This window comes from Nicotiana attenuata, unplaced genomic scaffold (assembly GCF_001879085.1).
Source record: "Nicotiana attenuata strain UT unplaced genomic scaffold, NIATTr2, whole genome shotgun sequence".
NCBI classification, from domain to species: domain Eukaryota; kingdom Viridiplantae; phylum Streptophyta; class Magnoliopsida; order Solanales; family Solanaceae; genus Nicotiana; species Nicotiana attenuata.
Genome location: NW_017670545.1, coordinates 388,349 through 400,945, shown reverse-complemented (window position 1 = coordinate 400,945; position 12,597 = coordinate 388,349). Strand labels below are relative to the sequence as shown.

Below are 12,597 nucleotides of genomic sequence, written 5' to 3'. Positions count from 1 at the left end.
GTTTTTACGGTTTTTTTTTTTTTGGTGGGGGGGGTGGGGTGTGGGGGGGTGGGGTGTGGTGGAGGATAAGGAACTTGCTTCTTGGTTCTCCCCTTCCTTTCACTTTCATTCTCTGGCTTCTGAATGAATAGTGAATATTATATACTCTCTTCATTTCCTTGTGTTCTTCTCTTTTTAAGGATTAAATCAAATTGCATGAAGGTGTATCAGTACAACAAAATATGTGTCAATAGATATGACTATCTGTGTTGTTTCTTTATCATATGTCAGAAATCTTTACCTATAAAAAAATGTAATACCAATTTCATTCTGAAGAATCTCATTAACCTATTTTTCAAGCTAAAAATGTCCAGAAGTATAAGATATCTTTTGCTAGAGGAAATTCAGAATTTTGACGATTCTTGGTGATCAATCAAAAGGAAGAACTTATTGTTTGGTTTAACATTGAAACAGAGATAATACTCAGCAGCGAGGATGCTATTACGGCTGCAGAGGAACGGGCTGAAGGACCGACATGCTACTACTATGTGCTTGCTGATCATTTTGTTCATGTACCTCAGAACGGAAAACCGATCCTTGATCTGATTGTCCAACTGTGGAGTCAATCTTTCGCTTCAAATACTTTTGCACTCCTTTTCCATAAGTGGGTTAGTAGAATTTTTACGTCTTTCTATGATCTTAATCTCCTATCATGACCCTTGATAGGAGGGTATGGAGGTTGAGAATTAGGGTAGAGGGTTAGTAGGTAGTCAAGCGTTTCCCTGTGTCTTCTTAGTTCAGTGGTATTTGTGTTAGATATTCCATGTGTCTTCTTAGTTCAATGGTATTAGTGTTAGTATGGTATCTCTTTTATCCTTCGTTTACTATTACCACATATCTTGTACTGTTGTTACTTGCCTTCCGTACATTTGCTATCATTACATATCTTGTACTGTTGTTACTGACTATTAGTACTTCTTTCATACTCTCTTTTGCTATCTTGGATTTCGTTTTCTAAATACCTTGTATTGCTTTAGCCGAGGGTCTATCGGAAACCGTCTCTTTGCCCCTTCCCCAGATCACACTTGTGGGATTACACTGGGTTGTTGTTGTTGTTGTTGTACTCTTTATGTAGCGGTAGAATGAGAACCCCCATTTCAAGGAATGAAAGATGCCTTCCAGGGCCACAGGTTAAGAATGAAATATGGCACTGGTGTTGATATTCTTTTTTAATTCTTTTCAAACCCCCCTTATCGTTTTATTTTTCTTTTTCCTTTTATCCAACTTATGGTGAGCCTTAAAATCTTGCTCTGCTGGACTTATGTATGTATCGCGTGTCTCTCACAATATTTTGGGTTGTGCTTGTTTTCGCTCATTCTTTTCTGTGAACAAACGGGCCAATAGAGGTTTTACTCTCCGAATTGACTTTCCGAATGCAGTAATTTCACTCATTTCCCTTTAAAACTGACAGGGGATATCTATGCGTACCCTAGAATCTCTTCAATCTGCAACTCTGTAGGCATATCCAATAATAAAAGCCGTATCTGATGGTGTGATCTGTAAATTTTATCAAGATGTTCATACAATGTCGCCTCGTCCTTCCCACCCTCAACTCCACAAAAAAAAGACCTCACCAGGAAGAAAAGCAGGAAGGGGGAGGGGGGAAGGAGAGGAGAGTGTGTTTTTTATTCATGCAATGGTAATGAACCTACTCTTTTACATATTCTTCTACTTTGCAGTTGTTTGAGGTTCAACTGGAAAATTCTGAAGTCCTCCTCCGCTACTCATCAGCTCTTGTTCAAGGAGCTACAAATGTATTCTGGTATGAGTTTTGCTTTTATTTTAAGATTTCGTTGATCGCCAATGTCACTTCTCATTTGAGGCTTCTATTAAATTAGAAACTCAGGAAGTTAACTGTGTGTGCGTTTTATAACACATTTTAGTGCTGACCTTGCTACTGCTTCAAGGGCACAACTCTTTATATCCTAGATATATCAAGGGTCAAATGTGATTAAGTTCACTATACAGGGTCTTTCCTTTATGCAACAATCTTGAGGCCCTGTTGCTTTATGAACTCAGTAAAAGCTTTCCCCTTATGCAACCTGCCCGAGTTTCCTTGATTAATATAGAGACATTGATATGTTTGCATACATTTTCTCTTGCCTGACTGGTATACATGATCATGTTGGGTCAACTTTAGCTTTTACATCATTATCATCAACTCTCTTTACCTTCTTGTGTTCTTCATATCTATGTTAATATATATACACCACTCAGAGATTTACTCTGTTGATGCTCATAAAATAGACTGCTTAATATTTCTGCGAACTGTATCGTTGTGTCAGACAGAGGTTTTCTTTTTAGAAATTATGTAGTTATTGCTCTTTCTTTTATGTGCTTCACAGTGCATAAGTGAAGAAGAACAGGTTGCGAACGGGGTGTGGGGGTTATAGTAAAGTGTGTTAAGTAATTGGCTGACATATCCTTTTGCAGGATCGACATCCAAACAAACACACGGCGTTTCCAGAGTCTTTTTCAGGTCAAATACCCCTGAATTGATTTTATTTTTGAAAGTAGTTGGAGTGAAGTGTAGCACTGGTGCTTTCTTTTGTTGCTTTTAGATCGATGGAAGTAAATGGTGACAATTGATTATATGGATGTGTGTTACAGTATCTGCTTGAGGAAGTTGCCCTTGTTCCGGATCGATTAAAGAAGATCCCGTTGCAGGTCTGATGTCTGCCCCTTCTGATTTACCTGTGTGCCAAAGCAAGTCTAATTTTAGTGGGTGTGTCCTAACATCATTCGCTGTCTTCATCTTGTTAGGCCCAAAGAGATTTATTTCTCCTCCTTTCAAGGTTCATATTCTTATATAACCAAGGTAAGCTGATCTTAGCTGTAACCTTGCATACAAGGTTGAGATTACATGCTTATGTTGAATCTATTTGCAGCTGACAGGCTAGGAAGTTTTTTAAGGCAGTTTCCTGATTTTCCAAATGCTTTCTTGATTGGTGGTCCAGCAGATATATTTGTAACTGAACTAGCTGATCAGGTAAGAGAACAGGATCTTCAACATCCCCAGAGTCTTTTCCTTCATTTTCCCTGTGTATCTTCTCATTTACACTTCTGGTTTCAGCTTCAAAAACTAAAAGTGGAGCCAGTATTGTTGCATTACCTCTCCCAATTGAAAGTCCTTCAAGGTAAAGCTAGTTCTAGCTAATTTGAATGTCTGCAATATTGCGGATTTTCCAAAATGTATGGAGTTACATTACAGTGAGATCTCTGCAGGATTAGAGTTGAGAATGGCTACCAGTACAAGATTGAAAACTTGCTTGTATAGTTTCACGTCGCCAGGTGCTCCCATGTACCCAACAAGAGCTGTTCGCCATGCAGCATGGGATGCATTAGATTTGCTATATCCTGTGAGTAATCTTTCTATTATTGGAATAGACTTATGATTTGATATCATTTCAAACCAATATTCGATGAAGTATATTTCTTTCAGACATTTTATGGATTAATAAAGATGTATGTATTTATCAAAACATTCTTGGTGTGTGGCAAAGTAGCCTGATGCACAATGCACCTAACAAGTAGATAAAGAATTACAGAACACTAATGAACAGGGGCGGAGCTAGGACACTAGGGTATTCAATTGAGTCCTACACTGTGCAAAGAGGTCAACGACAATTTTTTTGCATATATATATAAATTGTTGGATCCTCTTGACATGAGGGGTGATTCTAGTGTAGTGCTGAAGGTAGTTCAAAAATTACTGTTAGTTACCCGTTCAAATCCTTGGTGTAGCATTCTTTCTTCTTCTCTTTTTTTTTTTTTTTTTTTTTTTTTTTTTGAGTTCCGTTGGTGAAGTCCAGAGTAGAAGTAGATAAACATACTCTGTGGTTGACCCTGGTGATATTTTATAAGCGGATGGCATGAAAAAGATGACTAGTTAGAAAAGTTGTTTCAATTATTTGCCAGTGCCTTGGTAAATGTTGAATGAAATTCATTTTGACATGGAAGCATATGATAGCGGTTAGAAAACATTGGGAAGATTTTTCCCAATGTTCCTATTTTTGGTCATGTTATGTTTTCTTAACAACATGCGTTAATGTGTTGTTTCAGGTTGGACGATACCCTCGACATATCATAAGTCTCTTTTTCCGATTGCTATATCCTTGGTATTGGCCTTCTTCATTTTGGAATTTTATAAAGTCGTGCATACTGGCTATATTTTATTCTCTTTTGAGGTTAATATTTTCAAGTTGGGATAAAGTGAAGAGACCAAAGGAGCAATGATGTCGCACCAATTGTTCTACATCTAGCTGGTGTGGAGTAGTGTTGTGTTGTATGTTTTAGCCCGAAATTAGGTCATTGATGTATCAAAGCTTTTTTCCTGCATGTAATTAGGACGGTTGGAGGATTATTGTTTTCAACGGTGGCGATGGTGTAAATTTACGGTAGTCATGATTATTCTCTATTTCCCTACTGTAGTGACTATGTTACTTCCTTGCAATACTGGTTTGTTTCCAGCTTAGCTGGCTCAACTCATACGTGCACAGTAAACGGCAGAATATTTGTCTCTTATTAAATTTGGATGAATAACTTGAGATGAAAGCCCAAGAGAAAAAAATGACCTACATCGCTACATACGTCAATAAGATGATCCAAAATATTACGTTTCACAAGTGAGTCTTTTGTTTCTTGGTTAGTTTTGGAATTGTAAGAGGATTCTGCCGTTTCCAAAACTGAACGCTCAGCACCTCTCATATATTGCAGCATTGGAAGTGCACTAACTCGCACATTGTGCCTTGTTCTTTTAAAGGAATCAGGTAAAGAAAAAGAGAAAAATTCCAGGCAAGACTCAATATTTCAACAGGCATAAAATTGCACTGATTTTCTTAGTAAAGGATCAGAAGTGGATGCAGCGCCGATGGTATTACTAGGTGTAGACTGGCAGAAAAATCATCATATAGATTCACTACAAGCCCATTGCCAAATACTGCGAACGTTACATACTGTGAAGTTTTTTACTCGGCCGAAGGTGAAGGTAATCCCCACCGAAAGAATGCACACGAAAGCACCTATAAAATACAATCGCAAGAAAGATAAAAGTACCCGTAAACTACTACCTTCCCAAATATGGACAGGACCCGCACCTACAAACAGAAAGAAAGAAACTTCATTGTTCCTTAACTCTGTTCCAGATTGTTGTTTGGACACGCTGCAAACACCTTCGATAAAAGGCTATCAAAAACAAAGCAGAAATATGGTCGTTCGAGCTACAAACATTCTTTACAAGAGATCCATTGATGACGATCAGCCACCATTCATATCACAAGATATATTTCAGGCTTTTTAAGGGAGTCAATATGCCCTCTTTAGCACCACAGCCATTCACAAGGAAGTACTAGTTGACACATCACCCAGCAGATAATCAGCATAGCTAGAGGGCGGCTAATATACATTGTCTGTGCAGGATCTAGTTGCAACTCCGAGCAAGATCATAACAGTGAGAAGAAACCAAGAAAATTTGATTTTTGAATCAGGACATGGCAGAATGCATATTCATCTCAATGATCCAAGTTAATCGTTGAATTTCAATTACCAACAGCCTAATCAATTTGAAATGCCGGATGATGCTCCAGACTTGAAGAGATTGCAAGAGAAGCACTTATGGGAAGCACATAAAAGATCTAAATGCACATAACCGAGATGCAAAGACAGCAAACTTGAGCAATTCTACAGTACGGGGCATAAGCTCCATAATGCTGTAGAAATGCAGCAAGTCCGCCACCTCACTTAAACATCGTGTTCACAGAAAGAGGACAGAGCCTCTTTCTCCTGCGACATCAACATATCATCCACAAGATGAGCAGTCTGTAGCCCCGAGAACACCATCATTCAGCTTACTCATCCCATGTATTTGCAATAAGACATAATCATTCAAAGGATTCAGCTTAGTCACCCAAGTATGTTCCGACCTACCTGTTCCTAATGCAACAGTTTTTCAAGCTCGTTATAAACATGTTATAAAAGGTAGAAATATATATTTGCAATAAGTAAGAAAAAATCATCAGGGGAGGCAGCTTTAGTCACCCAAAATTGATCCCACTTACGTGCTTCCTAAGTCAACAGTTTGTAGAACTCATTATCAACAAGGATAAAATTAAGTCGACACTTACAGCAAAACTGCCAAGTGCACAAGGACTGCAATTGTGAAACCAGTGGACAAGAACAAAGTGACAAAAACTACCTCACGATTGACGCCCAAATAATTGACTACAAGAAGCACTTGCAGGACTTCAGGACACAGGGCAGCCACCACCTTCAGCTGGCGCCACCGTCGAGGCAAAGCTTTGTCGTGGGATGGGCAAGGATAAGCATTTCCACTCTAATCGTCCACCTCTTAAATAAACTAAAGAGTTGGTAGAACACACAAATCACTCCACCCAAGCAAAAATCCAAATCAAGGGAACAAATAAAGAAGAAGCTCAATTCCCATACAGCAAATGTTCAAATCTTCCTATAAGTACTTTCTTTCTTGCAACTTGAAAAGAGAAGAACACTGAAGTACAGAAAGTCTGGCTCCACTAGGCACTGGATGTAGAGGCAAACATTGCTACCGGACCCATCAGTTTGTCTGCATTGCTTCTGAATGATACTTCATCAGATCAGCATCTAGATCTTCTGCAGATACCTTTTCTCCACGATCTCCTCTTCCACGTCCTCTGCTGCCTCCTCGAAATCCGCGACCGCGTCCTCTACCACCCCGTGACCTCCCGAAGCCACCACCTCTTGCTTGACCACTGTTTTACCACACATGAATTATGATTAGAATGCATTGAATAGAAACTAATTCCATATCTTCATTATCCAATTATTAATACAACTACATTAAACAGCATCAAAAGAGAGAAAGAAACCAAAATGAAAAACTCCATTACAGATTTAAAACAAACAATACTAAAACCAGAGATCAAGTTATTCAGGAAAAATTTTCCTTCATTGAAGCTAAATTCACTTACAATAGCTGTCATCTGATCATCCCATCAGCTGAGTAAGTACTAATAGTTGTAAGCATATGATTCATTTAATCAAGCAAGGACAGTGGGTGGGGTCTAAACCAGAGGGGAACTCTTCAGTTTTCCAAACCAAAGCCATCACATTGGCCCATCAGTATAGTAAGCCTCCAACACTAATTCAAATAGATCTTTTAAAACCTCACTTCAAGGAGATAATGCTCTCAAGTGCAACAATTTCGAGTCTTCACCATCTTCCACGTTGCATGATGACTTTGTTTGGCTAATAACTTTCGTCAAATAAACAATTATGTACTTTAACATTCCTCGGGAAAGGCAAGGTACTCAATACAAGGTCACGCTTCAAGGGGCCGAACATCTAATTTGTTGATTGTGCTAATAACAAAAAGAAAAGGACTTACCAATTTAAACACCTATCAAATACTTTCAAGACTGTCCCTTATGGGGACATCCAATTGAAAAAAGAATACTTCCAATACTCAATATACTAAAGACAGTCGAAGCTAACACGGAAGTTAATCGAGCAATGAACTAAAAGAAAAGGTCTTAGTATGAGTTTTAAAGAAAAAGATCTTGATATTTATGATAGAAATCCCAATGAGTACGAAATGATTCTCCATTAGTTCAGTTCCTATATTAAGTAATCAAAATCTACTTCATGCCCTCAAAACTACGTGTGTCGTTAAACGCAAATCTTCTTGAATTAATTTATTGAATGTCCATAATGTAAAAAAAAACGAGAAGCGAAGGGAAAGAAAAGAAAGACAGCATGCCTGCTATACAAGATATATGAAAGACATAATGAGACAATGTATTCTCTTGGGCCCATAAACTTTCACCTCGAAATAACTGTTCATACTCTTGTCTAAACCTTGAAAGGTTTCTAAAAAAGCTTACTAACTCCCACTTTATACTCAATTTTCTCCTTTCCTGCAGCCAAACAAAGCTTACATTCCCTGATAACTTTGCATGATAGTTGTTTCGATAAGATACCTCTGTATGACCTACCCACAAGATTAACTCCAAATTAAGTGTCTAACACCGACCTCCCATTTATCATTTTTCCCTAATTCATGTCTTGTTTCGCTTCAACTGAAGTTGACTCAGACAAAACTAGCTAATTTCTCCACTTTGTTCATATATACAGGGATTTCTTCTACCACTGAACTACAATTACCAGTCTTGTCCAACCGTTTTAAAACTTGATGCTAGAAGTAGCACCCAGAAAAAAGGAACAAAATTGTGCTCCACAATCAAATATATACACTTCTTCCATGACCTTTCTAAGGAGTGGGAGTAGAGGCCCGCAAGTGCATAAAAGGAATTTCCACACATGAAGCAACCAGCACTCACTTAGAGTTTCAATCTTATCAAAGCCTATTTTTATTTATCATCAGAGAGCTGAATAGAAAAGCTCAGAGAAAAAACTAAACCAATTTAACAACGTCCTGGTGAAACAGATCATACCTTCTGGGACCTCCATTAGCGTCTCCAAAACCAAAAGCACCATTGAAAGCAGGGGCAGCGGGAGTGGCAATGTTGGCCCCAACAATTTCAATCTTCATTGGCTTCCCATCAAGCTGAACGTTGTTGTACCTCTTAACGGCAGCTAGTGCATCTTGTCTACGCGAGAAGACCACCTCTGCTGTTCCCTGAAGAAGCAGTTCCATTAATCTCAGCCGAACCACATTGTTTTCCTTTAAAGTGCATAGTCTAGGTTATAAAATACCTTTGATCTCCCGCTCCTATCATAATGTATAGCATAGCGTTTCAGGTCACCGGCTTCTGAGAAGAGCTCCTGCAATTCAACACATACATCTTTACAAGCTAAAATTGGTGGCCAATCAATAAACCTCCAAAGAGATTGCAAACACTACTTCCAAAAATTATTAATCTTTTTTGCATAAACCGATCTAAGCACAAACTCCAAATTCCATTGGAAACAAGCATCGTTAAGGCAGAAGAGTTAGCAAAATAAAGACAGCTCAATCTAGCATGTGAGAGCATGTCCACTTTCAATTCAATGACTTTCTTAACCTAGTCAAAGCCTAACAGGCAACTCTATCCTCGGCTACATCTCCAGTAGTTTCATGATCTCTTTTTTTACTTAAACATGTAGTGCTCCTTTTTACCTTTTTTTTTTTTTGCTTATTTACCTCCTCGCTCGATTAACAACAATATCATGTCATCTCCCTTTTTCTTATGTTACTATTCTCCCAAGGATAATTGCATCATAAATAATGAATACAAGCAAACAGTTGCAAACGAAAGGTCAAACCTTTGACTAAAGCTCGAGAGATATTTAACTGTGCAAGTTAAAAATCAAAAGAACCCACATAAAGGACATGAAAATTAACTAGTATGCATCAATCCCAAAATACTCATCCCAACAAATCTCCAAAGAAAGAACATAATAAAAGAACAAAAACGATCTAGAGAGGGGGGGGAAAGCTACCTTGATATCCTCATTTGAGACGCCGTAATCTAGATTGGAGATGTAGAGCTTTGTCCCAGTCGATATGGAAGACGCCGCCTGACCACCACCGGCTTGTCCAAAGGGGAAAGCTTGATCTGCCGCCGCGAACATATCATGATTCCACGCCGCCTCAGGAGCCTGAACCGCCACCAACTTTCCATCAGATTACAATAATTTATCCACACGAACGAAGAAGATTCAAAATCCGTAAAAATATTTCTCTATGGAGACGAGAAATTTGAAGGAAGAGACACAGATGGAACCGGAAAACCAAAAAATTTCAATTAGATCTTAAAAAAATTCGACCTTGGCGGTGGAATAAGGTGCAGCTCGGTTAGCTGAACGATTGGGGAATCGACGAGCAGGACCAGGACCGGAGGCGCCGCCACGACCTCTGCCGCGAGGTTTACCTCCGGTACCGGTTTTATTCTTCTTGATGAGATCGTCTAAACTCATGTTCAAAGCTGCCTCTGCCATTTTGTAATTTTATGTATTTTTTGTCTCTGTCTGTCTGTATTGGGAAAGAGAAAGTAGAAATTGAAGGAGAAAGAGGAAAGGTTAGGGTTTGAGGTAAGAGAACAAAAGGCCACTCTTTTACTCCAGGCGAAATTTTAACTACTCTTTTTACGCGGTCTGGTTCAGTTCAAACCAGGTACCGGTAATATAATATATTTAGAGGTCTAAAAGAACAAAGGTGTCGTGGTGTAGTTGGTTATTACGTCAGTCTAACACACTGAAGGTCTCCGGTTCAAGTCCGGGCGACGCCATCTATAGAGAAGGCTGTTTTTAGCTTTCCTTACTATAATGATTTTTGACCAGATTTTATTACTGAATAATGTATTTTGACCCTCGCCCTCCCAAAAGAAAACTAATGAGGAAAAGTGCTGGAGGAATAAATATTTATCTTTTTTTCTCTATTGATATTTATACTATAGAAAATTTATATGCATTATGCTTTTGCTTTATGGTGTTCTGAATGATCGCTCACACAATATGAGTTGATGCAAGCATCCCATTTCTTTCTTTTCTCAAATCCTCGTCGATCGTAATTCTTTTATGAACATGATAGATGTGTTTGTTCAAACATAAAAATTGCCTATGTGATAAGAGGGACGAAATGAAAAAAATTAAAGGGCCCAACCGGGTTCGAACCGGTGACCTCTTGATCTGCAGTCAAATGTTCTACCACTGAGCTATGGACCCCTTGATGTTGTGTTCTTTAACCAATTTTTATTTTATATTAATGTTTTGCTACAGCAAACTCAAACGCCAAAATCCACTGCCTAACTAAGAAATCCTTGGCAATTTTTTTTAATCTCCTCACACACGTATAATCATGGAAACGTGAATTCAAATAGAGAACCATTACATACTAGACACATATAGATATTACATCAATTTGCCCCATTTTGAGGACAAATTCAATACTCCCTTTCATCAAATTCTCACAAGCCTAAGGTTCCAACTTCCAATCATGTATGCAGGACACATTTAGGACCTGCTAATACTAAAGGCAAGAGGATCTAGTTGAGATGTCTTTTTCCACGTAAACCAGCAAGTATGTTCTCCCTCCTCGCTCCTCAGACATCTACTGGGAACTCGGCAAGCCCTTCGGAGCAACAAAAGCTTCACAGTAAAGAAAAACATACTATAAACATGATTGTTGCAACTTAAGGATTACCAAGTAAGGTTGTGCCAGTTGTCGAGCGAGGTCTTGTGACTTGTGAGATTACTATAAACATGATTGTTGCAACTTAAGGATTACCAAGTAAGGTTGTGCCAGTTGTCGAGCGAGGTCTTGTGACTTGTGAGATTACTATAAACATGATTGTTGCAACTTAAGGATTACCAAGTAAGGTTGTGCCAGTTGTCGAGCGAGGTCTTGTGACTTGTGAGATCAAGTCGTCCACTCCCTTCTCCGTGGGTCACCATAAACCTGAAAACCCCAGCAAATGTATGAGAAAGAAACACAAACCACTGAATCCTACATATGTTTCAATCATGCCATTAAAACTGATATAAAAGACGGGGTGGCGTTACTTAAACAATTGGAGTCCTATGGCGTTACTTAAACAATTGGAGTCCTAAGAATGAAACACTCATCTCCAAAATAGTCAAAGATTTAGCCAAGATCCGATATGTTGTTACATTGCTTTGTTGTTAATGATATTATCAATGAACTTCAAAAGTAGAGTCCAAGATAACCATGCAAAAGTTGTTAACCTATTCAGATAACAAACACTTCCTAACTACGTTGAAGGAAAGGAAAAAAAGAAGTTAATTTTTTCCGAAAAATTTCCTCCAAAGTTGCTCAAACTTGAAAGTTGATGCTTCCTATGTTCCAAAGAATTAAAGAGACTCGCCGACCTTTGAACAGAGGTCAAAAGCAAGGATCAAGTAACTCATATTCTCAGGTCAACATTTTATTTCAATTTGGAGTAAAGACAGAAGTTCCTCAAAGCAGTTAATTAGCATTTCACTCACCAAGTGTCAAAGGAAGACCATGAGGATGCAACTGCAGTATATGGAACATAAATAGGAGCACCCAAGAAACATAAAGCCATACTGTACTGTTAGATATTGCATCTAGAATAGCATTAGCAGCTGTTTCCTCTGATCTATACAATAACAAGACTTACAGAGCTCAGCCCATTGGCAAAAATCAACTTCTTTTTTGTTGGATCTTTCATCTGTATGCTGCTCATTTGCAACAAAACTACAGGAGATGTCATATATAGATTACAGATATAATTGACAAAATCATTTCATTAGGTCCTCATTCCTAAAGAAATTATAGCAAGACGGTCAATAAAAGCGAACAGAACAAGCTACGTCTCTCTCAGAGAAAAGAAGAAGAAACAGAAAAGGGGGGGCGACATAAGCATTATAAAACAAGTGATAATCAAATGAATATATGGAAAACCAAAAAAAGGACATGCGCCAGCATTAAGGTTTATTTTATGTATTCAAGAACTGCAAACTCCCCGAAAATATAAACTTAACAAGAAAAAATCCAAACAAGAACTAGATTAACAGGCCAGACGCCTAGACTTATTGGTTATTGCCTTGTTTTTGCACTTTTATTCGCATTTACTATTGAGC

The 12,597-nt window shown here is 38.4% G+C and overlaps 2 protein-coding genes and 2 non-coding genes across 5 annotated transcripts in view; 2 read left to right on the top strand and 2 right to left on the bottom strand.

Annotated features, from left to right (window-relative positions):
* LOC109240802 overlaps positions 1 to 4,561 on the top strand; it is an 8,547-nt gene extending 3,986 nt beyond the window's left edge. The window contains exons 4-12 of the mRNA XM_019407486.1: positions 454 to 647; positions 1,719 to 1,801; positions 2,473 to 2,518; positions 2,650 to 2,706; positions 2,803 to 2,857; positions 2,928 to 3,028; positions 3,113 to 3,176; positions 3,265 to 3,398; positions 4,102 to 4,561. Of these exons, the coding sequence (XP_019263031.1) occupies positions 454 to 647; positions 1,719 to 1,801; positions 2,473 to 2,518; positions 2,650 to 2,706; positions 2,803 to 2,857; positions 2,928 to 3,028; positions 3,113 to 3,176; positions 3,265 to 3,398; positions 4,102 to 4,275 (908 nt within the window). The 3' untranslated portion in view covers positions 4,276 to 4,561. The remainder of the gene's footprint in view (positions 1 to 453; positions 648 to 1,718; positions 1,802 to 2,472; positions 2,519 to 2,649; positions 2,707 to 2,802; positions 2,858 to 2,927; positions 3,029 to 3,112; positions 3,177 to 3,264; positions 3,399 to 4,101) is intronic.
* Positions 4,562 to 5,081: 520 nt separating this feature from the next.
* LOC109240800 (THO complex subunit 4A-like) lies at positions 5,082 to 10,145 on the bottom strand. Of its 2 annotated transcripts, XR_002070124.1 has the most exons (6): positions 9,802 to 10,145; positions 9,475 to 9,633; positions 8,749 to 8,817; positions 8,487 to 8,671; positions 6,233 to 6,785; positions 5,082 to 5,970 (listed from the first exon to the last, which is right to left on the bottom strand). XR_002070124.1 is itself a non-coding variant. In XM_019407485.1 (5 exons), the coding sequence occupies exons 1-5, from the start codon at positions 9,970 to 9,972 to the stop codon at positions 6,611 to 6,613; spliced, it is 759 nt and encodes a 252-aa protein (XP_019263030.1). In that variant the 5' UTR covers positions 9,973 to 10,145; the 3' UTR covers positions 5,141 to 6,610. The 2 variants fall into 2 exon arrangements, 1 of the variants encoding a protein (XP_019263030.1); XM_019407485.1 differs by having other exon boundaries at positions 5,141 to 6,785.
* Positions 10,146 to 10,188: 43 nt separating this feature from the next.
* Positions 10,189 to 10,262, top strand: TRNAV-AAC. The gene has a single exon. It is a non-coding gene; the product is annotated as a tRNA-Val (tRNA).
* Positions 10,263 to 10,626: 364 nt separating this feature from the next.
* TRNAC-GCA lies at positions 10,627 to 10,698 on the bottom strand. Its single transcript has one exon. It is a non-coding gene; the product is annotated as a tRNA-Cys (tRNA).
* Between the last annotated feature and the right edge of the window lie 1,899 nt (positions 10,699 to 12,597).